This window comes from Piliocolobus tephrosceles, chromosome 1 (genome assembly GCF_002776525.5).
Source record: "Piliocolobus tephrosceles isolate RC106 chromosome 1, ASM277652v3, whole genome shotgun sequence".
Lineage (NCBI taxonomy): Eukaryota > Metazoa > Chordata > Mammalia > Primates > Cercopithecidae > Piliocolobus > Piliocolobus tephrosceles.
In genome coordinates this window covers 200,064,146-200,091,633 of record NC_045434.1, presented here as the reverse complement: position 1 = coordinate 200,091,633, position 27,488 = coordinate 200,064,146, and the positions used below count along the sequence as shown (strand labels likewise).

Sequence of the window (27,488 nt, the reverse complement as noted above, 5' to 3'; positions counted from 1 at the left end):
GCCTATTTCTGGAAGAACTGTGGCTGGGAGAGGTCTGCTATCCCCAAGTCTGCCTCAGCTCCTGTGAACCCCTCACGATCTAAACACCTCACCTCCGAGGGTGGCTCCAGTCTCTGAAGACTCAATTCCTTTGTGTGTGAGTGATGGGGAAGTTGGTTAACCTTAACCAACTGGTACTCAACTGAAGAACAAGAAATCTTTTCTACTGTTGGAGCCAAAACTGACAGCAAAAGTCCATTGTGAAACGGTAATACAGTCTTTCACGTGACGCTGTTCGAAGGTAATTTTCCACCATTTACAATGGTGATACTCACCATTTACAATGTTTGCCTCGTGTGCTGATTTTGCAACCCAACCCTTGAATGCGACGTGACTCCGCCATAAAGAATTCGAGTCATGTAAAAATTATTTTTTGGTTATTTATTTGACCTTTGACCCCACTCTGAGACTGAACCTCATGGATCATGACGGTGCAAGCATGGCTAGGAATTTCCTCTCTTCCCCACATCTGCCTCCCGTCTAGGAGTCTGGGCTCTGGAGAAATGGAAGACTATGCCCTTCCTCTCCGCCTGAAGATGTCCCTGTTGTCACATGCACAGGGCCACTGCTGACCCTTTCACTTCTCACACTAATGATATGTACATTAGTATCGATGTCTTTTATTTCTTGGGAAGTGTTTATACTCTTGCAACAGCCTGATAAGTAAAATCATCCAACACTTGGAAATAAGGCAAATAGATAACCGGTGTCCTTTCAAAGTCAAATGAGAGCTGTATCTAACAAGCCCTCCTAAGGGTCATCTGACACTCTAGGGGAATGTCACTTGACTTGACTTATTATTTACTATTGATTAGAGCCCAGATTCAGTAAAGATAGCTGTTAACTGGTAGAAAACTGATAAGTTGCAAATTATTTTTGTCTGGTAGAGATGCAAATGATTTCTTTTCCATAGAGATGATAGCCCTGACATGTTGATTGTATTGCCCTATAGAACATTAACCAGTTTTGTATCTAATTTAGCAATCTTATGAATATTCCAGAATTCTTGTTGTTTTAACTGACTCTCTCTCTCTCTCTCCATATACAGGTACACATATTTATTTTTCCATATCCATTGAATTAGCTTTGTCACCCAGCTGGTTCCTCCATTAACAACCTACAAGAAGACACTGACACATTCCCACACTGTATTTCTATAGGCACTGGGTATTCAATATTTTGAAAACAACACTTCAAGAAGTTTTTCACAGTATCCTCTTGCCAGCTCGCCCCTGTCTGTGTGACCCTGGGCAAGTCTTTTTTTGTCTCTGGTCCTTTGTGTCTTCAGAGTAAAATAGGGCACGTGAGGCTGGTGTTTCCGGCTCAGGCATGTCATGTTTCTAACTCCTCTGGCAGGCAAGCGAGGCTGACGCAATGGAGTCAAAGAAGACGGATACTGGGCCGGATGTGGTGGCTCACTTCTGTAATCCCAGCACTTTGGGAGGCCGAGATGGGAGGATCATCTGAGGTCAGGAGTCGAGACCAGCCTGGGCAACATGACAAAACCCCATCTCTACTAAAAATACAAAAATCAGCCGGGCATGGTGGTGCATGCACACCTGTGATCCCAGCTACTCAGAAGGCTGAGGCAGGAGAATCTCTTGAACCCAGGAGGCAGAGGTTGCAGTGAGCCGAGATTGAGCCACTGCACTCCAGCCTGTGAGACTCTGTCTCAGAAAAAAAAAAAGAAGAAGAAGAGGAAGATGGATACTGCAAGGGATGTTAGAGATCATTTGGGGCAGCCTTCCCGCCTCCCACTCACTCCCTCATCTTGGTAGATGGAGAAAGTGGGGTTCAGAAAGATGAGATAACTTGCCCAGGGTCACACTGTGAGTTAGGTATGGGCCAAGCAGGTGAGATTCCAGCTCTATGAACTTTCTGAATCCAGGGAGCTTGGGAGGGGCTGTCAGGAGGAGCTCTGGGCCCCCACCCTTCAACCTAGTATCCCCAGTTTTTGTTTTTTGTTTTCTGGTTTTTTTTTTTTTTGAGACAGAGTCTTGCTCTATCACCCAGGCTGGAGTACAGTGGCACAATCTCGGCTCACTGCGAGCTCTGCCTCTCGGGTTCACGCCTTTCTCCTGCCTCAGCCTCCCAAGTAGCTGGGACTACAGGCGCCCACCACCATGCCCTGGTAATTTTTTTGTATTTTTAGTAGAGACGGGGTTTCACCATGTTAGCCAGGATGGTCTTGATCTCCTGACTTCGTGATCTGCCCGCCTCGGCCTCCCAAAGTGCTGGGATTACAGGCTTGAGCCACGGCACCTGGCCCAGTATCCCCATTTTTATCTGTTTGACATACATCAGATGCCACATAAGATTGCAAATGAAAAAGAAGTCCCCAAAGCTGGAAAACCCTTCATCTGCCCACTTACAACAGCTTTCCCGTATCTCCTCTTTTCCTCCTCCTGCCTCTGGCAAAATTCACAGAAAACAAATAAAAAAACAAACAAACCAACAAACAAAAACATACTCATGAGAAGAAGCAGACAGATGTGATCAGCCCAGGCCTGAACACATTTGTCTCCAGTCTGGGAGAGACAGAGCCTCTCTATCTGAAAAAAAGCGTTCTCAAGGTCCAAGCTGACAATGAAGCAGTGTGCTATGTGGACAGGTAATGAGCACCCCGTCAGTTAAGATGAGTAAGGCTAGATGATCCATTCAAACATTAGCAGCAATTATCTCTATATAGTAGAATTCACAGGCTTTCGTTGCTGGATTTTGTTTTTTTTTTTTTTTTGAGATGGTGTTACGGGATCTTTGGGGTGTCATTTTTCTGGCTGGAAACCTCTGCGACTGGTGGCACCTTTGCCCAAGTTTTGCTCAGGCCCACTGGGCTCATTTCGCTCACTCCACCTGGCAGGCTGCACTCAGCTCATGTTACCAGCCTGGGTTGCAGGTCTGCCCAGGGCAAGTCAGGGATGGAACAGTGAGGGAGGTGTGAGTGAACGTGGGGTCTGGCCACTGCACACAGTCAGACATGCCGGCTGCTGCAGCGGGGTGAACAGCTCCAGGTGCCAGTATGGGCGCCAGCTCTCTGAGAGGTTGTGGCTAAACCAGGTACACCACAAGCCGCTTCCATGGCTAGCACCAGGGAACATGGTGGCACCCAGAAGCTTGGAGATGCCAGGAACCATGGGGCCCCAAAAAGGGAGTCACAGCCCTGGCTTGGGGAGCTCCCAGGTCTGGGTTCCCCAAAGGGCCGCAGCTCTTTTCTCCTTCTCTTCACTCACACCGTGGCAAGCAAGGGGCATGTTGCAGCCCTGTTTGTGTTACAGTTCTTTCATCCCCACCATTTGATGGGTCCCAAGTTCTTATCCTGCAAACGGGAAGAATGAGTTATGCAGACAAGTGGAGAGTGAGCAAGACGAAGAGGAACTTTATTGAGCGATAGAACAGCTCAGCCTCCTGCAGGCCTCCCTCAGAGGGCAGCTCCTTTCCACAGCCAGGCTGTCCTGACGAGTGTTCAGCTCCCAGCAGAGAGGAGACCTGGAATGGGAAGCTGCTCTCTGCAGGCAGGTCAACCTGTCGACTTCCCAGCTCTCAGAAGAGGGAAGACCCTGGAGTGGGAAGCTCCTTCCTACAGGCAGGTTGTTCTGCCGTCTCTGCAGCTCTCAGCAAAGAGGAGGCCCTGGAGCGGGTAGCTCCCCTTGGCAGCTGGTCATCCCAATGTCTGCTCAGCTCTGGCTGAGCCTGAAGCTTTCACGGGCTTCAGAGGGGAGGAAGTGCATACTGATTGGTCCATGGGTGGCCACAGGCAAGCCCAGAAAAGATACCACAAGTTCCCACTCTGGACTGTGGGACTGGCCGCCTGGCCCCAGCCTTCAGGCCCTCCCTGGCCTCACCAGGGACCCATCCCTTTCCACCAGGAGCCTGTCTGTCTCCTGCTACTGTTCATGGTGCCCAGGCTGTTCATGCCAAGGGGCACCTGCAGGTCAGCACTGAGCTGCCCTCAGTTTCCCGTTGGCTTTCCTTCCATGCTAGTCAGTGCCCAAAGTCCGGAGGGGGCCAAGGCAGCAGGGGTCTAGTGTGTTAGCACTTCCCGGAGCATGCACACACCCAGCCAGGCTGCAACAGCACCCAGGCTCAGCACCAACTTTGCTCCAAGATCAGAGTGGGCACCAAGAGCAGGGAGAAGCCAGGCAGTGGGAGCAGGTACTTCTGAGCCTGCAAGGGTTGATGGGGGGCCTTCCTGGGCCCCCAGGAGTTCAGGGATGCCTGGGTCCACAGCCACAGTTTAGGCAGCTGTAGCTGCATGGGGGGTTGCAGAGGCCCCCGCCTGCTCCGTGGAGCAGAAGGCCTGGGTCTTCAGCAGTGGTTTGGCAGCTGCAGCAGTGCCCAGGAGGGTGGGGTTCCCACTGTCCCCAGCTCCCACTGTCTATATGGAGCATGCAACCCTGGCCGTGCCTCCCTACTGCAGCCAGTGTGATGACAGCAGCCATTCCAGATGGCCTGCCATTGCCATCTCTTTTTTTTTTTTTTTTTTTTTGAGATGGGGTCTTGCTCTGTCTCTCAGGCAGGAATGCAGTGGTAAGATCAAAGCTCACTGCAGCCTCAACCTCCTGGGCTCAAGCAATCCTCCCAGCTCAGCCTCCCTAATAGCTGGGATTACACAGGTACATGCTACCACACCTGGCTATTTTTTTAATTTTTAGTAGAGATGGAGTTTCACCATGTTGGCCAGCTGGTCTCGATCTACTGACCTCAAGTGATCCGCTTGCCTTGGCCTCCCAAAATGCTGGGATTACAGGCGCAAGCCAAAGTATCCAGACTTGTTGTTTTTTTAAATGTTGGCAAAAGCTAGTGATTAAGTGTTCACCATGTGCCAAGTGTTTTGTATGTGTAGGTCATTAAAATGTTACAATAATCAGATGACATAGAACCTCGTTCCCAATGTACAGATAACACTGAGGGCCCAGGACGTCAAGTAATTTCCCAAAGACATGCAACTGGGAAGCAGCAAGTCTAGAAACAGATTGCTGTGCTTTCTTCTCACCAATGTACTGTTCTTTCTTCTTTGTATTTTCCAAGCTTTTGGCAATGAATTGCGTGTCACTTTCATAAGCATGAAAAGTCCTACAAGGGACAGATTTTTTTAAAGATTCCTTCCGCTCTGGTGTTCTGTGCTTCTCTGGTTCTCAGAGCGTCATCCTGCACGGCCTCCACCCCATGTCCTCACTGGCACTGGCCTCACTGCCCCCACCCCCACACCAGCTGTTGCTGGGGCAAGGCATCCAATGTCTTGCTGAAGTCTGCTCAAAATGTCCCTGGTGAGCTTCTGGCCCCTGGGGAAGTTCAGGGGGGCAGGTCTGGAGAAGGGGAAGTGGGAAGGGATGTGAAACTTGGCCACAGCCTGGCGCCACTCCTGCTGGGCAGCCCACAGGGTCCCTGGGCAGAGGGCAGGAGCATCCAGTTGGAGTTGACAACGGGAGGCAGGTGAGGCCAGAGTCCCAGAGGAAGGGGGCTGCGGAGTTCCGGGACCCAGGGGAGCTGGCCCAGTAGGCTGGGCAACTGAGGCAGGGAGGGAGGGAAATAACTGTGGCTGATTCTAGGACAGGGATGGGAGTGCAGTGCTGATCAGGAACCCAGAATGGGTGAGTGGAGGGAACTTAACTCCTTGAGCCGGGGCTTGAGGGAGGGTGAAAGGCGATGAGTTAGACCCAGCAACTGAAGGGTAAGACCAGGGTTCCTGGGTCCTGGCGCCCCAACACATAAGAAACCAGGAAAAGCCTGGGGTGCTAGAGCTGGCAGTGGGACCCAGCAGAGGGGACTGTGGGGGCAGCCAGTCTCCCGTGCTCAGGTGGATACTGAAAGGCGCGGAGCATGCAGAAGAGTGAGCAGGTGTCGTGTTGAGCATTTGTGAATTCCTGTGCGTATGCACAGCTCCACCATCTGGGTGAGCCAGTGTTAATTAAACAAGGAGCAGGCGCTCAATACACATTTGTTCAATGAAATCGATCACCTGGGGGAGTGTATGAATGTGCGTGTCTGTGTGAGTGAGGGACAGAGTCTATTTGGGTATCAGTTGTGTGTCTAGGAGGGTTTAGTGGATTTCAGACTTTGCCTACTGTGTTTTGTAGGTACATGTATGAGAGACTGTGTTTGTGTGAGTGCGTGATGATGTGGGTGTGCTTGGTTACATGTGTGGATGTGTGTGAGTTTGTGGTTCTGTGTATATGTGTGGGGTCCCTGGCGCTGGATTGAGAGTGGATATTGAGAGCCCCCGAGGGTACATGTACACTGGGGAGGGCTGTGCGTATATCATTGTGTGCATGGGACTCAAGGGTGTGAGTGTGATGTCCAGCCTGTCCAGCCCCTCCCGTGTCTCCACAGGGGCAACATGGAAGGCCCCCAGGGATGGCTGGTGGTCTGTGTGCTGGCCATATCGCTGGCCTCTATGGTGACCGAGAACGTGTGCCGAGCACCAGACGGGAAGAACGGGGCGGCGGGAAGACCCGGCAGACCAGGGCGGCCAGGCCTCAAGGGGGAGCAAGGGGAGCCTGGTAAGCACTCTCCCTCAGGACCTAGCCCCTTGGACATTGGCCTGGCCTGGCCTCCAGGGCGAAGGCTTGGGGTGGCACTGGGAATCAGGAGTCCGTCTGCCCCCAATGCCCCATGAATCCTCTCTGGTTTGCACTTGGCCCCAGGGGCTAAGGGAGGCCTAGCCTTCTCCCTGGGCCATGTCCTCAGGCCTCTCCACTCCCCCTTTACTGCCTGGGTCCTCTTTCTTCAGCTTCACCTTCCCCCTCTGGAGAATGACTCCCTTTGTCCCTTTGAGCAGTGAATGTGGAAGTTCTGGCAGCCATGCTGAGTGCTTGCTCACGGTTCTCTTAACAGAAAAACAAGGACCCAGAGTTTAGACTCAGGAGCCACTGCCTTGCTGTGTGACCTCAAGCAAGTTATCGGCCCTCTTTGAGCCTATGTGGCCTCATCTGTAAAATGGAGAAATAATGCTGCCCGGCACAGAGAGAGGGATCAAATAACTGCAACTGACCCTTCACTTCCTTCCAGCACCCCCAACGCTGTCCCTGCTTCCCCCTCCCCAGCCCCTTTAGGCTTCAGAAACTCTCACATTCTAGAAGAAAGGCCGGGGGTGACGGAAAAGGGAGGAGGTCCTGACCAAAGCGGAAAGGGAATCTCGTGGAATCCCCCTAGGCCTCCTAGTCCAAAGCAGACCAGAAGGATCACATAGACATTTGCAATAATTTGCATCCGGGCATCCTACATGTAGTCCCCGAACCTGAAGAAGTCAAGGTCAGTGCCCCCCAGAGGTGTATGGAGTCCTCAGCCTTGGGCAGGAGCACAGCAGAGCAGCCAGAGCGCCATGCATTTCCCAGAACCTGACACTTTCCCAAGTGCCTGTTCACACTTCTCTCCACTTTACAGATGGAGTGGAGGCACAGAGAGGTTGAGACACTTGCCCAAAGTCACACAGCTAGTCAGAATCAATGTCCTGAAGGCCCAGGTGCTTCCTTGCCCTTTATCCCATAGACTCAGGGGGGTCCAGCTCTCTCCCTGAGGACTGGTAAGCATTGGATTCTGACTCCCAATCTGGTATTTCTCCCCACAGGGGCCCCTGGCATCAGGACAGGCATCCAAGGCCTTAAAGGGGACCAGGGGGAACCCGGGCCCTCTGGAAACCCCGGCAAGGTGGGCTACCCAGGGCCCAGTGGCCCCCTCGGGGACCGTGGCATCCCAGGAATTAAAGGTATCAAGGGCAACCCAGGAAACATCAAGGACCAGCCGCGGCCGGCCTTCTCGGCCATTCGGCGGAACCCACCGATGGGGGGCAACGTGGTCATCTTCGACATGGTCATCACCAACCAGGAACAGCCGTACCAGAACCACTCGGGCCGATTCGTCTGTGCTGTACCCGGCTACTACTACTTCACCTTCCAGGTGGTGTCCGAGCGGGAAATCTGCCTGTCCATTGTCTCCTCCTCAAGGGGCCAGGTCAGACGCTCCCTGGGCTTCTGTGACACCACCAACAAGGGGCTCTTCCAGGTGGTGTCAGGGGGCATGGTGCTTCAGCTGCAGCGGGGTGACCAGGTCTGGGTCGAAAAAGACCCCAGAAAGGGTAACATTTACCATGGTCTTGAGGCTGACAGCGTCTTCAGCGGCTTCCTCATCTTCCCGTCCACCTGAGCCAGGGAAGGATCCCCTCCCCCACCCACCTCTCTGGCTTCCATGCTCTGCTCTGTAAAATGGGGGCTCCGTTGTTTCAGCTGCTGAAGGGAGGGGGCTGCCTCCGAGAGCCCCAGGACTGGCTGCCCCCATGACACATGCTCTAAGAAGCTCATTTCTTAGAACTCTTCCTGGAATAAACATCTGTGTCTGTGTCTGCCGAACTTGCGCTTCAGTTGCTACTCGGGCATTGAGAGGGAGGCCTAAGAATGATAACGATCCAGTGCTTAAGAGGCAGGTCTGTCCTTAGTATTATTATTATTATTTTTTTTTTTTTGAGATGGAGTTTCGCTCTTGTCACCCAGGCTGGAGTGCAATGGCGTGATCTTCGGTCACTGCAACCTCCGCTTCCCTGGTTCAAGCGACTCTCCTGCCCCAGCCTCCCAAGTAACTGGGATTACAGGCACCTGCCACCATGCCCGGCGAATTTTCTGTATTTTTAGTAGAGAAGGAGTTTCACCATGTTGGCCAGGCTGGTCTCGAACTCCTGACCTCAAGTGATCTGCCAGCCTCGGTCTCCCAAAGTGCTGGGATTAGAGGTATGTGCCACCACGCCCAGCCCATTCTTAGTATTTCACATGATGTGTTTAGCAGGTCCTAGCAGCCTCATCTACCCAGGTTTGAATCCTGATGCCACCACTTATTAGATGTCTAATCATGTGCATGTTAACCGAGCTCTGAAATCTCAGTTTCCTTATCTGAGGAAAGTGGGACTGATGATAGCGCCTACCTCAAAGGGTCATTGGGAGGATTAAATAACTTAATATATGAAAATTGTAGAGCAGTGCTCAGTTTATAATAAGGACTATGGAAGTTTTGCTATTATTATATTCTATTTAATCTTTATGACCAAGCTCTGGGTATGGTATGATGGCCCTACCTTACAGATGATGAAACTGGGGCTGCAAGGAGTAGGCATCAATCAGCAAATCAGCATCTAAGAGGAGGATCTGGGGGCCAGTCACGGTGGCTCACACCTGTAATCCCAACACTTTGGGAGGCCAAGGCGAGCAGATCACTTGAGGTCAGGAGTTCGAGACCAGGCTGGCCAACATATGGTGAAACCCCGTCTCTACTAAAAATACAAAAATTAGCTGGGCGTGGTGGCACACACCTGTAGTGGCACAGCTACTTGGGAAGCTGAGGCAGGACAATTGCTTGAATCAGGGAGGCAGAAGTTACAGTGAGCTGAGATCGCGCCACTGCACTCCAGCCTGGGTGACAGAGCAAGACTCCATCTCTCAAAAAAAAAAAAAAAAGTTGGGGGATGGGAAGGAGCTGAGATTTGAACCCAAGTCTTACTGATGCCCAAGCCTGTGTTTAACCACTACCCTCACCAGCCTCCCCGGCTTCTGTGAAGCACTTGACACATCACACAGGTGCTTTTCCAACCCTGTATTGGGAAGGCAGGGGCAGGAATCAGAGAGGCGAAGCAATTGGCCCAAGGGCACTCAGCAGTGCTTCCTGTAGCCAGGTTTCCTAAGTCCAGCCCTGAGCTTCCACCTGGCAGGTATGAAGACCCGGGCTGCTGCCTCTGCTGCCTGCTGGACATTCCGCCCGGGCTGGGGGCTGGGAGAGTCTTGAATGCTCACAATGCATTCCAGGCCCCTACTTGTCTCTCTGGAAGCTACTACAAAGCAGCAAATCCCATCCTGTCCCTCGAACGTGGGAGAAATAAGGAGGCCAGGAGTTCAGATCTGAAAATGTCCAATGCCCTATGCAGTTTCTCAAAGGAAGCTGGGTTTATCTTTGTGCTGCACACACACATACACGAACACACACACACACACGAGTTACGCCTTCACACCCACAGACACACTCAGGGAGGCACGAGCCATCACACCACACAGCCCCTTCCTCAGACATACAAGTAACATCCATGGTCTCTCTGTCTTCCGCAGGTGTCCCAGACACACTACTGACACCCAGGGACACGCATCCTCCTCACTCCAGCGTGCATGAGCCTCAGAACGCCTGTGTTCTTACCCACACGGACCTCCCTACACACACACAAACTCTCACAGGGCCAGCCTCAGAAATACAGGGGCTGCCCCTCCCATCCACCACTTGACACACAAATGGCCTCGCGGTCCTCGAGTGCACAACCTGAGTACCCACCTCTAAAATACAAGGCCCTCTCCTGGGACTGTCCCTGCTCTGCCAACAGCCTTTGGGGGTCGGGAAGAAGTGAGGGGGGCCCAGGGAGAGGGCAAACCCTCCATCCACAGCCTCAGGGTAGCCCCTCAGCTCCCTTCCGGAGTCAGCTCAGCCCTGCTCTCCCCGCGCCTCACCCACTCAGAACACACACTGTTTAACCAGCGCCAGGAAAAGAGACAGGTCTTCGGGCACCTATGTGCTGGGCATTCCACGGCCATTGATGTATTTAATCCCAGCAAAATCGATGTGGACACTGAGGCTCAGAGAAAGCGGACATCCACCCAAGGACACACAGCCAGAAAGGGGAAGGGTCCTGGGGCTGAACCACGGCTGCCTGACCCCACAGGGTTAGGGCATGCAAAGAAAATGCCAGGGGTGGAGGTCCCATCAGCGGCAGTAGAAGCCAAACTAGATAAATGGGATGTGCAGGGAGTGCCCGGCCACCCCCTTACCCTAAATCCTACCCATACCCCACCATCCACCCACTACACCAATGCAAAATCTCTGGCCCCTCCAGGAGGGGAATGAACTCAGCCAGCCCAGAGCAGGGCCGAGTGGGCGGGGCACGGGAGGGCTGAGTGTGGGCCGAGGCTGCCACCTGCTGGACAAGCCAGACCCAGGCGCAGTGGAGATGAAGAGGGAAGAGAGGAGCCCAGTGCCGTCAGGCTGGGTGGCCCCCAGCCCCTTAATGCATGTGTCCATCATTTCTTCTCATCCCAGGCTTCCACCCGCCAGGGACTCCTAGGGCCAAGTGCGTTCATGCCCCTTAACTCACCCCACACTCTGCAGCCCCAAGGCACAGGGTGGAGACACAGAAGGGGAGACTGAGACCCTGAGGGTTCCTCAGCGAGGCAGGGGCAGAGCTCTGAACACCTGCCCATGCCTGTCACAGGACAAGGCATCGCACGTATGTTGTGCACCGAATCCCAGCCACTGGCCTGGAGCTGTCAGAAGCCCCCATGTTACAGAAGTGGAACCAATGGACACAGGTGACAGGTATCGGGTCGAGGCTGAAGCCCTGCTACTGCCTGACAGCCCCTTCATCCCTAGAATCTCATGTGAGGAGAAGAGGGAGAGGGGAGAGGGCCTCTCAGCTCTGCTGGCCTGGTCCTGATGGGGAGCCCCTCACCAGCCATGGTGGGCTCCAAGACCAGAGGCAGGGCATGCCCAGGATGCAGGCAAGGAGGGTGGTGCTAGCAGGGAAGATGGAACCATCAGGGAAGACCAGGAGCCCCCAGCAAAGGAAGAGGCACCAATACTGAAAGCCGAGGCCCCCCCAGTAGACAGAAGGGCGGCCAGAGGGACCTGTGATTTGCTGAAGCCATCTGGTCCATGGAGTGACAGGGTTGGAAGGAGAAGCCAGGGTCCTGACTCTGTCGCTGGGGCAGCCCGTGCACCATAACAGCTGCCTGCCGCCAAAGCGTTCATCCTGGGGGTCCACCTCCAAGTGTGGCCACTGGGATGGGGCACATGGAAGTTTCTAGAACAAGGCTCGCAACTTGACAAGTACATGTGAGGCTTGTTTCTGGGGGCAGCTGAGCAGAGGGGTCAGAGCAAGGCTTTGGGCCCCAAGAGACCACTGAGTGTGTGACTTTGGGCAATGGCGTTCGTCCTCCTGAGCCTCAGTTTCCTCATCTGTAAAGGGGGATAATAACTTCCTCCTAGGGATTCTGGGAAAACTGAGTCTCAGGCACAGCAAATGCTAACATTGGTTATTAGATGGGATGAACCTGACGCTAGGGGACGTCTGTGCCCTGGGGGCTTGTGTTTACACACACACACACACACACACACACACACATGCCCTCAGCCAGATGCTGGGGCAGGGGACAGTTCCTCATTTCGGACACTGACTGCCGGTGGGGGATGTGGGCAGGGGTATTGCTGTGGTCAGTCTGGCTCAGCAACCAAAAAAAAGTGTCAAGTCAGGGAAAATTCTGGGAAAGGGGATGTGGGATTGGGGGAGGGCACGAGAAGGGGAGGGGGCCCAGCCCTGCTTTGGGCAATCCTTGCTCTGACCACTCTGACACCGTGTCCTCTTGTCTGGGAGAGGGGAAGCAGATCTGAGGACATCTCTGTGACCAGGCCAGAAACCGCCCACCCACAGGTGAGGCCCGGACCCCTGCCCAGGTGTGGGCAGATGGCCATTTCCCCTACCTTCTGCCACCTTCCTGAAATGTGGTGCCAGGGGCAACTTGGTGTGTGAGGGGAAGGAAGCCTGGGCCTCGGGGCCTGGGCTGAAGAAAAGGCCTCACTATCCATCCATGGTGAGGCTCCTGGGGGAGGCAGGAAAGCGAGCTCCTGAGGGTTGAGGAGGAACGGGTCCTGGGGAATGAGAGGGTTGGGGGCAGGTGAGGGGCTGGCGGGGACAGCTCAGCTCTCTCCCTCCCAGTTTCTTCTCCGGGATGGACGTGGTGCCCAGCTCCCTGCCCCACCTTGGGCTGAAGCTGCTGCTGCTCCTGCTGCTGCTGCCCCTCAGGGGCCAAGCCAACACAGGCTGCTACGGGATCCCAGGGATGCCCGGCCTGCCCGGGGCACCAGGGAAGGATGGGCACGATGGACTGCCGGGGCCCAAGGGGGAGCCAGGTGAGTCTGCTGGCCTGGTTTAGGGGTTTGGGTCTGGGGCAGGGATCAGAGTGTCTGTCTGGGGCTGACCAGGAGGCGGGGGACAGCAGGAAGTGCATTCCCTTGCTGCCACTTCTGCCCCAGGGCAGAGTCGGACTCTCACGGTGGGTCTGGCTCCTCCATCCTCAGAGCCCAGGCTTCAGGCCTCCCCAGAGGTGACTTTGGGCCTGGCGCACCTCCATGCTCCTCCTCCTCCTCACCCAATTATAGGGAGGGAATGAGTGCCTGCCCCAAAGGTGGCCAGGAGGCTCACAGGACACGGTGCAGGGAAAGTCTGCTTGCCCTGCAACATGGCACCTGGGGAAGCTGGGGCCCACACAGTGAGTATATCCAATGCCAGCGTTCAAATCCCAGCCCCACTGATTCCGTCTATGTGAACCCACACAAGTTACTTAACCTCGCAGTGCCTCAGTTTCCTCATCTGTAAAACGAGGAGATGGTAGCACCTGCTTCACAGGGTTGCTGTGAGGATTAAGTTAACTTAAATATAAAACAGCCCCGAGCACCTGGGAAGCCTATACAGGTGTAGGCTATTGTGTCATTGGTATTATCAGAGATCTGTGCTCACCTCCCTCCTTAGGATTCTGGATAGTTGGAGGGGTGGGGAGCGAGAGGTCAGAATTGCAGCTAGAGAAACTTCTGCTGGAGGTCCACAGTCAATCCTTGGCATAAGAGAAGGGGGCTGAGGCTATGAATGGGTGACTGGGGCTGGGGCTGGAGTCCTGGGGAGTGTGAGTGCCTTGTCTGTGAGTGAGCTGGGCTTGTCTGGGATGCTGGGCCTGCCTGGAGCCGGCCTGGGGTGACACCGAGCAGAGGTGATGGGGTGACAGACGCGGTGGAAGGGAGGGAGGCCAGCTGAGAGGAATGTCCTTAGGAGTGGTCCCACCATCATCTTCCTCCTGGATAGATGGAATGACACCAGCTTTCCAGAAGGAATTCTCCAATTCAGGGTGAGCTTAAGGTGAGCTCAGTGAGGTCTCCAGGTCTGCCATTTTCCAGGAGCTTGTACTGCACAGCTGCCTCTGGCCATCTCCCTGCCCAGGGTAGCTGATGGCCACCAGTGATTGAGCCCCCAAGTCCCAGGTGTGGTCTCAGTTTTAGGAATGATAAAACCGAGGCCACAATCCCTTGAAGAAGTGATTAACCCTCATTTTGCAAATGTCAAAGCTGGGGTTCAGAGAGATTGAGCAACTTGTCCAAAGTCACACAGTGGGATCCTGTCCAGCTCCCAAGTCCACATTCTCCACCACTGCCCTCGGCTGCCTCTCAAGCCCCCTCTCTATTGCTGTTTCCTGGCCCCCTCTCAATTGGTGGTTTGAAGACATCACGAAGGATGAGACGCTGCTCTGCTCAGCATCCCTGGAGCCATCACGAGGACCAGACACTCCAGAGCACGCCTCCTACGGTGTGCCTGGCACTGTGCCTTCTCCCACTCCACCCTTTCAGGGACTCCTTCTTCTATCAGGCCCGTATCTCAACTGAGCAAACACAGGCTCAGGGAGGGAGGTCACCCTCCCAGGGTCACAGGTGGGAAGGCCAGGTCGGCTGGGTCCTGACCCCACACTCCTAATGCTGAGGCCTAACAAGTTCATAAGTCACGGAGGATCTGTCATAAATGGGTCTGCACAGACACCCAGCCCGATGGAAGTCAGAGGAGGGAAGGAAACATCAGGGCTGATGGGGATGGTCAAGGAGGGCTTCCTGGAAGAGGAAACTGGAGTCAGACCTTTAAAGATGGGTATGATTTAGATGAGGGGAGAAGAATCTCACAGAGGCTCAGATCATCGGGGCTGGAACAGAGTGAGACCCTGGGATTCTCTAGACTTCAGTTAGAGACCTGATTGCACCTCAAACTGGCTGCATGGCCTTGGGCAAGTCTCTGACTCGGCTTCCTCATCGGTAACATGAGGGAAGTTGAACCAGGCCAGCTGTCATGGGGGCTGACGTGGGCTGAGTGGGGCTGGGGTGAGCTGGAGAGAGCAGGCCCTGTAGTGGGGCGGCTTCAGTTTGGCTCCATCCAGTGGTTCCCATGTGCTGACCTGGGGAGTCCATCTCAGGAGTGGATATAGGTTTTGTGGGACTCTGAAGCTTATAAAATGTTGAGGGTCCTCTTTGTGAAAAATAATACAAACTGACAGATACGCTTGATTGCAGAGGGGAGAGTGGTCACAAAAATTCACACATGACAAAATTATATTGGAACCACACACACACACACACACAAAGTGTATATAAAACTGGTGAAGTCTACATAAGCTCCGTCAACTTCCTGGTTTTGACATTATACTTTAGTTATGCAAGTTGTGTCATTGGGGAAAACTGGGTGAAGAGTCCCTGTTCTTTTGGGTTTTTTTTTCAACTTTCTTTGTCTCTATAATTATTTCAAAATAAAAAAGTTGAGAAAATTTAGAAATACAAAATTAGGCAAAAGGTCTTGAAGGGGCTGATGCAAGTGGACAGAGCCTGAAACTTAAGCTGCCTCTGACCAACCTTCTGATTTTTTGTCAAGGAGCTCTGAGAATTTCAATTTCAAATGAGTTCTGAATTTGTTCATGTTGGGCTCCAATTAAAAATTTTAAAAAACATTGTGCAGGCCAAACAAGATACCTGTGGCCACATGCCATCTGTCCGTGGGCTGACATTCATGGCGTCTGAGATCCCGCCCAGCTCTGAGCTCCCTACTTGCTCCATCACAAATGTGGAAACTGAGGCCAAGAGACAGGGAAGTGCCTTAGACAAGGTTAGAGGGCGGTCGGTGGAGAAGCAGGACTTGAACCAGACTCTCTCTCTCCCTCCAGCCAAAGCCTGACTCCCTGCACCCTGCTCCTAGGGAGACAGCCCATCTGTAGGAATGAGATTCTAGAGGCCAAACGCCAGCGCTGTGTTCCCTGGAAGACACCCTCAGGGTCCCCCTTCCCTGTCCCCCACCCTACCCTTTCTCTCTGCCTTCTCCATCTCCAGGAATCCCAGCCATTCCCGGGACCCGAGGACCCAAAGGGCAGAAGGGAGAACCCGGCACACCTGGCCATCCTGGGAAAAATGGCCCCATGGGACCCCCTGGGATGCCAGGGGTGCCCGGCCCCATGGGCATCCCTGGAGAGCCAGGCGAGGAGGGCAGATACAAGCAGAAGTACCAGTCAGTGTTCACGGTTGCTCGGCAGACCCACCAGCCCCCTGCACCCAACAGCCTGATCAGATTCAATGCGGTCCTCACCAACCCGCAGGGAGATTATGACACGAGCACTGGCAAGTTCACCTGCAAAGTCCCCGGCCTCTACTACTTTGTCTACCACGCGTCGCATACAGCCAACCTGTGCGTGCTGCTGTACCGCGGCGGTGTCAAGGTGGTCACTTTCTGTGGCCACACGTCCCAAGCCAATCAGGTCAACTCGGGCGGTGTGCTGCTGAGGTTGCAGGTGGGCGAGGAGGTGTGGCTGGGTGTCAATGACTACTATGACATGGTGGGCATCCAGGGCTCCGACAGCGTCTTCTCCGGCTTCCTGCTCTTCCCCGACTAGGGCGGGCAGATGGACTCGAGCCATCCACCTCCTTCAGCTTCCTGCATGGACCCACTTACTGGCCAGTCTGCATCCTTGCCTAGACCGTTCTCCCCGCCAGATGGACTCCTCCTCCAGGGAGCCCACCCTGGCCCACCCACCCCCAACCCACCCCACCCCACCACGTGGGTTCTCTCCTTCCTCTGAACTTCTTTAGGAGTCACTGCTTGTGTGGTTCCTGTGACACGTAACCGATACCTTCTGGTACTGCCATTTTTTTTTTTTTAAGTATTGGAAGGGGTGGGGAGATATATAAATAAATCATGAAATCAATACATATGCCTGGCTCAGATTCCTCATTGCTGATTCCTTGAACTTTGGATCTTCGACTTTGCATCAGCCATAGCAGTCCATGGGCTCTGGGCTCCAGGCATCTGGCTGGAGCTCAGGAAAGCTTGGCTGCCAGTGTGGGGCACTCAGCACCATTTGGCCTGGTGAGAGAGAGATGTTCTAAGTGTGGTTACACGCTGCCAGAGGTCCCCAAGGGGTCATCCACTCTCACCTTTTTTTTTTTTGGTGGGAGAGGCACTGCCATTATTAAAGGTATCCAAGCTCACAGGTACATGGGAATCAGTTTGACTTCCCGGGCCTGTGCTGAACTTCAGGAGCATTTACCATGGGAGGGAATTGGGGTTGGGTAAGCCCAGTACAGACAAAGACAAGGTGTGCAATGAATTTGTGCTGAATGAATAAGAAATTGGTGTGAATGAATGAATGCATAAGTGGGTAAGTGAATAACTAAAAGCAGAGTAAATGAATGAATGAATAAAATCATAATAACTAACATTTACTGAGCACTTAGTGTATGCCAGTCATTACTCTAAGCACTTTACACATATTAACTCATTTAATATCCATAATCATGCTCTGAGATGGGCATGGGGGGGAGAGAGAGAATTGGCCGCCCAGATGTCTGACATGCCCCAAATAACTCACAGACTCTGGGACTCCCAGGAGATCTAAAGCCACTGCTGCCCACCAGCCTTCAAGTTTGGACTGTAAGGTGGTTGGTGGTTGGACCCAGCCACCATGGTCCTTCTTGGAGGATGACGGAAGCCCACAATTTGATGTTTCAGGTACAAAAAGATCAAAAGTCTAACTTTCCTATGCAGCCTCCTGGTCCAATTCTCAGCACCCAGTCAGACTCGAGGCTTACTCTAGCCTGGGAGAACCTGGCCTGTCCTGGCTATGATCACAGCTTGGTTCCACAAAGTCCCACGGAGTCATGGAAGCACCAGCCAACTGAGGCGTGGGCTGTGAAGAGCAGCGGCTCAAGCTGAGTTCTACAACCACCTCCGTTCACTTTGGCTCCTCTGTTTGGGAAAGGGGCTGTGTCACAACTCCCTGCCTTTGCCCATGAAGTCCCTCCCACTCATGCAAATCATCCATCCACCTGGATAATATTCACTCAACTGTCAGGAGTCAACACAAACATCACCTCCTCCATGAAGCCTTCTCCGATTTACTCCTTGGGTCCCCACAGTGCCCTCCACAAATTTGGGCACAAATTCATGACTCCTTAGAGCCCAGGTTCCCAAATCAGGTGGTGAATAAAATTAACCTAAAGACTTACTTAAAACAAAATAAAACAAGCAAAACCAGATTTCTCAACTCCAGGCTGTTTTATAAAGGTCTGGGGAAGACCAGGCTATAAATGAGTTGGCGGTTTACAGGGGAATCTGATGCACACAGCCAACCAACTAGCTTTTGTGCACTTAGTCACTTACAGGTCTGCCTCCCCTCTAGACTGTAAAAATCACGGGGGAGGGCCCCTTCCATACACACCTGGCACATGACAGGAGCATGAAAAGTGTGTAAGATGGGAAGAAGGGAGAGAAAGACACACACATACATGCACACACACATATATGCATATATACACATGCATATAAAGACACATGTACATACACATATGCATACACATACACGAATACCATACAAACACATACATATATACACATATACACATACAAACACATACACACAAACACGTGCAAACACATACAAATTACACACACATATGCATACATACACACATATGTACACACATACATACACATATATAGGCACAGGCACAGACATACACACATATATGCATACACATACACACATTTATACACATATATACACAGACACATGCACAGACATCCACACAGATACACATATAAAATATACCTACATACACAGATATACACATACACACATGTATACACATACACACACACATACATACACATACACACACATATACATGCATACAGTATCTGCAAAACACATAGATATATGCATACACACGGAAACACAATACATGTATACATATATACATGCACATATGTACACACATGCATATACATGCACACACATTGACACACACACATAGACATCCACACATCCACACATATTCACAGACACACACAGAGACACACATACACACATAGACACTCATGCACACGTACACACAGATACACACACAGATGCACACACGCATACATACACATACACACACATACATGCACACATATACACACGCATACACATACAGAAATACACAGAGGGAGAGCAGCAGGCAGGGGCAGAGGAACCCGGGCGGTTCACTGAGTCCAGTGCCCCTGGAGGGGATGGCGTGAAGGCCACGGCCATGGCATCCACTGTTCTCCACCACCAACCTCTAAGCCGTCTGCCGGGCGAAGCCATAAGTGATACATCTTTCTTCTCATTTCTCTTTTGTTTAAAAAATCAATACACCGTTTATGTAGGTCATAGTGTCAGATCAGAAACCTGTACTTTGGAAATGATCATTTTTGTGCCATTTTCATTTTCCATAATTGTTTCCTTGTTGTTCGCTCTTCGTCAGGGGAGGCAAGCCTTTGAAAATGCCAGCTTGTCTGCTTTGCTGAGAGGAGGCGGGGGAGAGTTTTCAGTGGGGCAGGCAAGGAGGGGTGGACATGGGGCAGGAGCCAGGACAAGACACCCCAAGCTGCAAGGAACCCCTTTCCAACCACAGGAAGGTGAGCGGTGTAGGTTTCTTTTTCTACTCTACTCTTTGCAGAGATCAGGGATTTTCCACTCTCAATCAGAGATGCAAGTCCAAAATTTTGTGGCTACAGAGACCAGCTGGCTCCCATCAGTGGGCCCCTCAGCTCCTGATCCCCAAGTCCAGGCCTCCTCTTAATCCAGGCCTGGCTTCTTTGCTCCTGGATTCCAAGAATTCCATCTTCTCTTCATATAAGTAATACCGTTCCCATGTTTGCAGTGGGCGCCCACCAAGGGCTGGGCATTCAGCTGGCCCTGGACATGGCAGGGTGACCTCGCTGGCCCCCAAAACAGCCCCAGGAGATAGGCGTTCATGTCTCCCATTTCTACACGGGGAAACCGAGGCCAGCAAACATTCCTGAGGCCACATAGTTAGCAAGACACAGAGCTGGGATTCAAACTGCCCAAGTCCATGCTCCTAACCCACTTCTACTGCCTGTTCTTAGCCTCACAGCTTCTACCCCAAATTCACGTCCATCTTTTCCCATTGCCATTAGCCACCTAAGAATTAGACGCCCAGAGGCCGGGCACAGTGGCTCACGCCTATAATCTCAACACTTTGGTAGGCCAAGGCAGATCACTCAAGGTCAGGAGTTTGAGACCAGCCTGACCAACATGGTGAAACCCTGTCTCTACTTAAAAAAATATAAAAATTAGCTGGGTATGGTGGCATGCACCTGTAGTCCCAGCTACTTGGGAGGCTGAGGCAGGAGAATTGCTTGACTTGGGAGGCAGGGGCTCTGGTGAGCCGAGATCACACCACTGCACTCCATTCTGAGCAATAGACTGAGACTCCATCTCAAGGAGAAAAAACAAAAAGAGAGAGAGAATTAGAGGCCCAGGGCCACTCGGCTTTGGGAATGCTCAGAAATCCTCAACTGGCAACGTACTAACTTGTTTCTCCCTTCGTGGAGAAACTGCTTCTTCTCTTCACCCTAGCCTGGGTCCTTTTGGGACTATAGTTGACTGAGCTCAGAGACCTTTTGGTTTTGTCAAACTTATCTTTCCCTTCTGTTCACCCATCGCAGTTAACGCTTAATTTCCACCAAGCCACACCCACAAGCCCAGTGAATTTCCATCTCCAAGCACAGTTGTCAAGAGGGCCCTCCAGCTCCTGGTGCTTGCTGGTCATCATGGCGTCTGAGAGGCCGCCACAGGGAGAGACTGATATCCTAGTACCAGGGATGCAGCTTTCAGGCCTGTATCTGCCACTTCCATGAGGCGTCGGCCCCAGCAGTCACTCTTTCTGTGACATTTATCACAGAAGCAATGAAGCCTCATGTCATTCCATGTTTAATACCGGTCTCCCCCCCGTAGAAGGGAGGCCCCATGGGGACAGGGACCATGGCTGATTTGCTAAGAGCTCTCTCTTCAGTGCCTAGCACATGGAGGCGAACACTAAATATTCCTTAAATGATGGCTCTCCCTGAGGGGAAACTGAGCCTCAGTTTCCCCGTATATAAAATGAGGAGGATGAGCCGAGTGACTTCAGCCCCTCTCCCACCCTAACTTGGCGTGATTCCAGGATTGAGAAGAAGCAACAGGCCCCTGCCTGGGCCTATTATTGTCATCAGCTTCGAGCCCTGCTGGAAGCAGAGGGAGGGGTATCAATAAATAATGAACACATTTAAAATTCATTATGAGATTATTTTCTGAGAACAGGGAAAGAGCAGGGGCACAGAATGGGAAGGAAGCAGAAGAGATGAGCCCAGAAAGGGGAAGCCTGGGACATGAAGTGAGGTTAACAATGAACATGTGCACAGCCCTTTACAGTTTACCCCGGACAGTTCCTCCCCCATCATTTCCTCCATTATCCTCCCAGTGGCCTGTGAGATCTGTATCTGTAGAGTAGGTATGATTATGATCCCATCCTATGGCAGAGAACATTGGGGCTCCCTTGGGGCTCCCTTGACTGAGAACATGTAAGCTGGCAAGTGGCAGAGCGGAGATGGGAATCAAAGTCTCTGATTCTAAGCCAGCGCTCAGGCACCGGGCCAGCCACATGATGCTCACTGAGGAACACCCCTGCCCAGTGAAGAAGAAGATCACGAGGTCAGAGAGCCTGGGAGGGTCAGCTGCGGACGTTCCCCCAGGACGGCGTGTTCTCCCCACAGATGCTGAGTCGGCAAAGCCAAACTTGCCACTCACCCATCTCATTTACAGTAAATCCGGTGGGTTGCAGAAATGGGACCTGAAACTGCCTGAGGGCAGCAGGGTGGGGGGACATTGGGGGGATGGGAAAGGGACCAGCCTTCTGGGCCATGGGAGGGGACCATCAGGGGAAAGCCCTTCCCTCCTCTGGGGAAGGGAACTTCCGCTTTGGACGGAGGGCAGCAGGCTCCCGGCTCCTGGTCCCACTGCTGCTCACCCCAGCGGCATCACAGGACACCGGCTTCCCAGGTGAGGATGGGGCTTGGCACCTGGGGGAGGCTGGCAGGGCCAATATGGCAGAAAGTGGTGATTCCGTAAGTGTGAGCTTTGCGTCGCCTGCCTTGGAGCCAGCTGGGCTGTTTAACAGTGCAGGTCGCTGGGCCCAATCCCAGACCTATGGGATCCAGCTCTCTGGGGTGAGCTGGGGAGTCTGCTGCTACCCAGGGCCCAGCAGATGGGCAGGCCGTCTAAAGTGGGAGCCTGGCGCATAAGGGCTTTGGCATCACAGAGACTTGAGCTGAGTCTGGCTGTGCATCTTATGCGTTGGTCATCTTGGGCAAGTCAATTAACCTCTCTCAGCCCGGCCCCCCTGTGGAGAACAGAACCTCTCAGGGCTGCTGTGCCCTACAGGAGATCAAGCTTGCAAAAGCTTAGTGCAGGCCCTGGCTCAAAATTTATCAGTAAACCAGAGGCAGGAGTGGGATTAGAACCCAGTCGCTCCTGCCCAGCCCAGCATTTCCCCAACACCTTGCTTATCTCCTCGTACTCTGCCAAGAAAACTCAGCTTGACTCTTCCAAATAAATAAGGGGACAGGCATGTAGAGTTACGATGAGTTCTCAGCTAGTACTGAGTGAGCGCAATGTTTGTGCAGTAGGGGAGTGGGATGTGGCACTGCATGGGGCGGGGGGACCTTATTTCTTCTAAGGGCCTTTCAGCCCTGTCAGGTTGAAATCAACGTTGCCAAGAGACTCAGAGAGGTTAAGGCACTTGCCTGAGGTTATGCAGCCCGTAGCAGATAGGGCTTTAAAGTCAAGTGGGCCTGACTCCACGCTGGGAAAAGAGACTGCGGGGACCAAAGAAGATGGAAAGGTCAGAGCCTGGGGGTAAGACAGGAGAAACCAGGCTAGTAATGATCATGGGCTGGCACAGGCAGGAGGCAGTTAAACCAGGTGAGTTGTAAGCCCTAACCCAAGCCTGAAACTCAGTGGCTTTTGAAATGGACTAGAACCAGCACTTTCCCACTTCCCCTGCCCCTGGCTTCCCCAAGAAGCCCAAGTCCCGTCAGTACCCTGCTCCCCACCCTTCCCCCCACCAGCTGGTCGCAGCTCTCCACCCCTGGCTGCCTCCAACTGACAGAGCCCCTCCCTCTAAGCCCAGTCTCTCAAAGGGGTTGTCTTTTTTTACTTCTCCAACTATCTTCCCTTTTGTTCAACCACTCAGGAATTCTTGGATGACAGTGATAATAATAAAATAGCTAATATTCATTAAGCATTTCCAACATGCCAGGATCTGTCGGAAGCTGTAACTCATGTCCTCGCACATACCTTATGAGGGATAGAGTAGCATTATCCCCACTTTATAGGAGGGTAAACTGTGGCCAGAGAGGAGGAGTGATTTCCCAAGTCCCTTAGCTAAGAAGCAGTAGAGACCTTACGTGAATGCTGAGTGTTGCTTTCCTTATGACACTCTAGGCTCCGACCACCAGGTGAATGTGTGCTGCCTAACAAGAGCCGCAAGCATCATGGTGGTAAAAAGCCACCTTCACCGAACACTGACCACGTGCCTACCACTACTCTTAGCGTGTCCCATGCGTTAGTCCTTTTATCAGGCTGTCTGGCCTCAACGTTTATGTTTTAACCACCAGGTACAGTGACCTCTTAACATAACATTGAGTTTTAAGATCCAGTGGATGTGGGTTTGACTCCCAGACACACGGGAGCTGTGTGACTTTTATCAAGGTGCTTGCCCTCTCTGATCCCGTTTCCTCATCTGTAAAATGAGAAAGCAAGAGTGCGTTCTCAGGGGCTGAGCATCAGATTACATGAGGTAATGGCATGTAAACCAGCTGGCTCACAGCCTGGCCCATAAGTACCCAACTTATTAAAGTTGTCAAAATTGTAAAACCTTTAGAAGAGCAAGAGTGAGAGCTGATGCTTGTTCGGGAATAAGCAGGACCATGCCCCTGAGCCACCTTCTCTTCAGAGCATAGAGCCTGACAGAACCTAAAGCTGTCACCAGCCGACCCTGGCCACGCTGATCCTTATAGCTTCCTTTCCTTGGTGCACAGAGTCCGCCATAACTCAGGGCTTTGAGCAAGAAATTGATCAGGACCTGGCTGAGGGGCTGAGGCTGATTTGCCGAGCATAGGAGCCAAATATCAGCTGGCTTTTTCTGGTCCCAGGGAGCCCTCCACATGCCAGACTCTGGGGTTGGTACAACCAGCATGAGGCAGAGAGGGTAGGGGTTTGGCCACAACCCTGCTGTTAAATAATTTGCTGGGTGATTTGGGGTAGGTTGTTTTCTAAGTTCTGATCCTCAGTTTCCTCATCTGCAAGATGGGAAATTCACCACAACCCACTTCCCCAGGGTGTTGTGAGGATCAGAGAACAGCAGCAGCAGCAGTAGCAGCCACAAGTCCCAACGAGAGCTTGGGGCTCAGGGCTTTGTGACTCTTTCCCATCCGGGGTCTCGCCTGGGTCCCTTTGGCCGCTCTGGGAGGTGGGCAGAGACCACTTTGCTCCCCCATTTTACAAAAGGATACAGTTCAGCCTCTGAGGAAAGATTTCCTGGAGGAAGAAGGCTTTGCCCCAAGCCTTGAATGATGAAAAATATTTGGATCTGGGCAAAGGTGGAATGGGCTGCCTCAAGAGGTAATGAGCTGCCCATCACTGAAAAGGTGCAAACCATGGATGGAAGAGCCCTTGGCAGAGAGGTCACTTCCTCACACTCTGCTGAGAAAGTTCAGCTTGACTCTTCCAAGGAAATAATGTGATGTGCAGCTAGAGTTGTGATTAATTCTTAGGACTGAGTGAACACAACATGTGCGCAGCAGGGGAGTGCGATGAGGCACCACACGGGGACCTTGGCAGAGGTGTCACTGAGGAAACTTAAGAATAGGCTGCCGGGTCCTCAGGAATGTAAACATGGAATTGCCATAAGTGGTCATTCCTCTTCTAGGTATAAACCCCAAAGAATTACAAACTGATACTCAAATCCTTGTTCACAAATGTTCATAGCAGCACTCTTCACAATAGCCAAAAGGTGGACACTTTCCAAATGTCCACCAATGATGAGTGGATAAACAAATAGTCAAGCGAGATGGTGCACGCCTGTAATCCCAGCTACTCAGGAGGCTGAGGCAGGAGGATTGCTTGAGTTCCAGAGTTCGAGACCAGCCTGGGCAACACAGTGAGATCCCATCTCAAAAAAACCCAAAAATCCAAAAACCAAATTGTAGTATAGTCAGTAAGTGGAAAGACACAGACTGTATTTTCCTCTGCTCTCACACCACAACAGTCAACCCAGAAGACTTCTGTGACCAAATGTGGGGGGTTTCTCCCCACATACCAGCAAGCAATCAAATCTGCTGGCTGTCTTTCCACTCAGTTCTGATACTGTCTAGAAAGAGCATCAGTCTCCACAGGCTGAGGGCTCAGTCCCACAAGACTGCTCCCCCTCAGACACCAGTTGCAAGTCCAGGCTCCCAGAACTTCTGACCAATCAGCTTCAAGTTGGGGTTCTCACAACCCTCTCCTTGGGTTTGGTTTCTTTGCTAGAGTGCCCTGCAGAACTCAGGGAAACACGGTTAGCAGTTTATTATAAAGAATACTGTAAAGGATACAGACGCGGAGATGCCCAGGGTGAGGTATGAGGGAAGGGGCGTGCCACTGTCATGCCCAGGTCCCTGAGCACGCCGCCCCCAAGGAACCTCCTCGTGTTCAGCTATTTGGAAGCTCTCTAAACCTAGTTCTTTGGGATTTTTATGGAGGCTTTATTATGTAGGCATGATTAATTAAACCATTGACCATTGGTAATCAACTTAACCTTCAGCCCCACTCCCCTCCCCAAAGGTTGGGGGGTGGGTTGAGGGTAGACCCTCTAAGCCTGCCTTGGTCTTCCTGGTGACCAGCCCCATCCTGAAGCTACCTAGGGGCTGGCAGCCATCAATCAACCATTAGCATACAAAAAGAAATCACTTTGGAAATTTTATGGATTTTAGGAGTTGTCTGCCAGGAAAGAGGTAGAAGACCAAATAAATACTTTGCAATATCACACATATCCATACAATGGAGTATTATTCAGCTATAAAAAGGAATGAAGTACTGATACATGCTACAACATGGATGAACCTTGAAAACATTACACTAAATGAAATAAGTCAGACACAAAAGGTCACATGCTGTATAATTCCATTTATATGAAATAATAGGAATAGGTAAATCCATAGGGACAGAAAGCAGATTCATGGTTGTCAGGGGCTGGGGGAAGGAGGATTGAGAAGAAACTGCTTAACGGGCATAGAGTTTTATTTTGGGGTGATGAAAGGTCTTGGAACTAGATGGAAGTGAGGATTACACAAGACTGTGAATGTATTCAACACTACTAAAATGCTTGCTTTAAATTGGTTAATTTTATGTTGTAGGAATGTTGCCTCAATTAAAAATATATAGGCTAAGGGTTAAACTAGATGAACTTTAAGGCCGCTCTGTCCTGAGAGTTAACAGTATGGAACACTGGCCATGCTGACCAGTTTGAGACAGCCCACCAGCTTCTTCCTAGTTCTTTGGGATTAAAAAGGGGCCATCGCTGCCCTCTTGCCGGAGTCACAGCTCTGAGAATATTCCACCAGCAGAAACAGCCTGGTATGCTGGCAGGGACATCGGCTTCATTCCTTCCTGTATGACTTTGAGCAAGTGACTTGGCCTCCCTGAGCCTCAGTGTCCTCTTTGGTGTAGGAATCACAGTAGATGCAGGGATGCTCTAAGCATGCAAGGCGGCCTCTCCATAAGCAGCATCATACCCTGAATTCAGAAGCTCTACTGAATAAGAGCTCTGGGGGAATAAAACCCTCAAACTCACAGTAGCCTAGTTGCCTCTCCAGTCTTGCTTCCTGTCACTTGAACCCTCGCTCCCCTCTGCCATACTGGCCTCCTGATGATCCTCAACATCCCAACCTCTGTCCTACCTCTGGGCCATCTCCATACTTTTCTGTCCTCCTGGAACATTCTTGCCCCCACTTTTCTGGACCTTCAGGTCTCAGCCTAATCATCACTTCCAAGAGTGGCTTCCCCTTGGAGAAGACTTCCCTGGTGGGAGGACTTTCCTCACAAAATCCATGACCTCCCACCTCCAGCCCAGTTACTCCGCCTCCCAGCATCCTTCCCTTTCTTTCAGAGCACCAATCACAGTCTATCGCTATTTCTATTTACTTGTATGCTGACCTGTTTATATCTACCTATTTATATCTGTCCCCACTAGGGGCACAAGACCATGAGGGCAGGGACCGTATGTGTCTTGTTCTTCACTGAATCCCCAGCACCTTCACAGGGTCTGGTAGATAGGGGACAATCAGTGAACATGTGGATGGAGGAATGGATGGATGGAGGGACAGATGGAGGAATAGAAGGATGGATGGATGAATGAATGGATGGATAGATGGACAGAGGGATGGAGGGATACAGGGGCAGAAGGATGGATGGATGGATGGATGGATGGATGGATGGATGGATGGATGGATGGATGGA

At 52.0% G+C, this 27,488-nt stretch overlaps 3 protein-coding genes across 4 annotated transcripts in view; all 3 read left to right on the top strand.

The window, feature by feature from the left end:
* The first annotated feature begins 5,281 nt into the window (after nt 1–5,281).
* C1QA (complement C1q A chain) lies at nt 5,282–8,380 on the top strand. The gene is made up of 3 exons (XM_023219713.3): nt 5,282–5,472; nt 6,370–6,539; nt 7,607–8,380. Exons 2-3 carry the CDS (start codon nt 6,377–6,379, stop codon nt 8,179–8,181), a joined length of 738 nt encoding a protein of 245 aa, XP_023075481.1. The 5' UTR covers nt 5,282–5,472; nt 6,370–6,376; the 3' UTR covers nt 8,182–8,380.
* A 4,001-nt stretch (nt 8,381–12,381) lies between these two features.
* Nucleotides 12,382–16,838, top strand: C1QC (complement C1q C chain). Its single transcript, XM_023219712.1, has 3 exons — nt 12,382–12,484; nt 12,770–12,963; nt 15,964–16,838. The coding sequence occupies exons 2-3, from the start codon at nt 12,783–12,785 to the stop codon at nt 16,518–16,520; spliced, it is 738 nt and encodes a 245-aa protein (XP_023075480.1). The 5' UTR covers nt 12,382–12,484; nt 12,770–12,782; the 3' UTR covers nt 16,521–16,838.
* A 5,023-nt stretch (nt 16,839–21,861) lies between these two features.
* Nucleotides 21,862–27,488, top strand: part of C1QB (complement C1q B chain) — an 8,369-nt gene continuing 2,742 nt past the window's right edge. The window contains exons 1-2 of one of the 2 annotated variants that reach the window (XM_023219711.2): nt 21,889–21,992; nt 23,436–23,608. The gene's annotated coding sequence lies outside the window, so the exon portion shown is untranslated. Of the gene's footprint in view, nt 21,993–23,435; nt 23,609–27,488 lie in introns of both variants that reach the window. The other variant, XM_023219710.2, reaches the window with a different exon arrangement.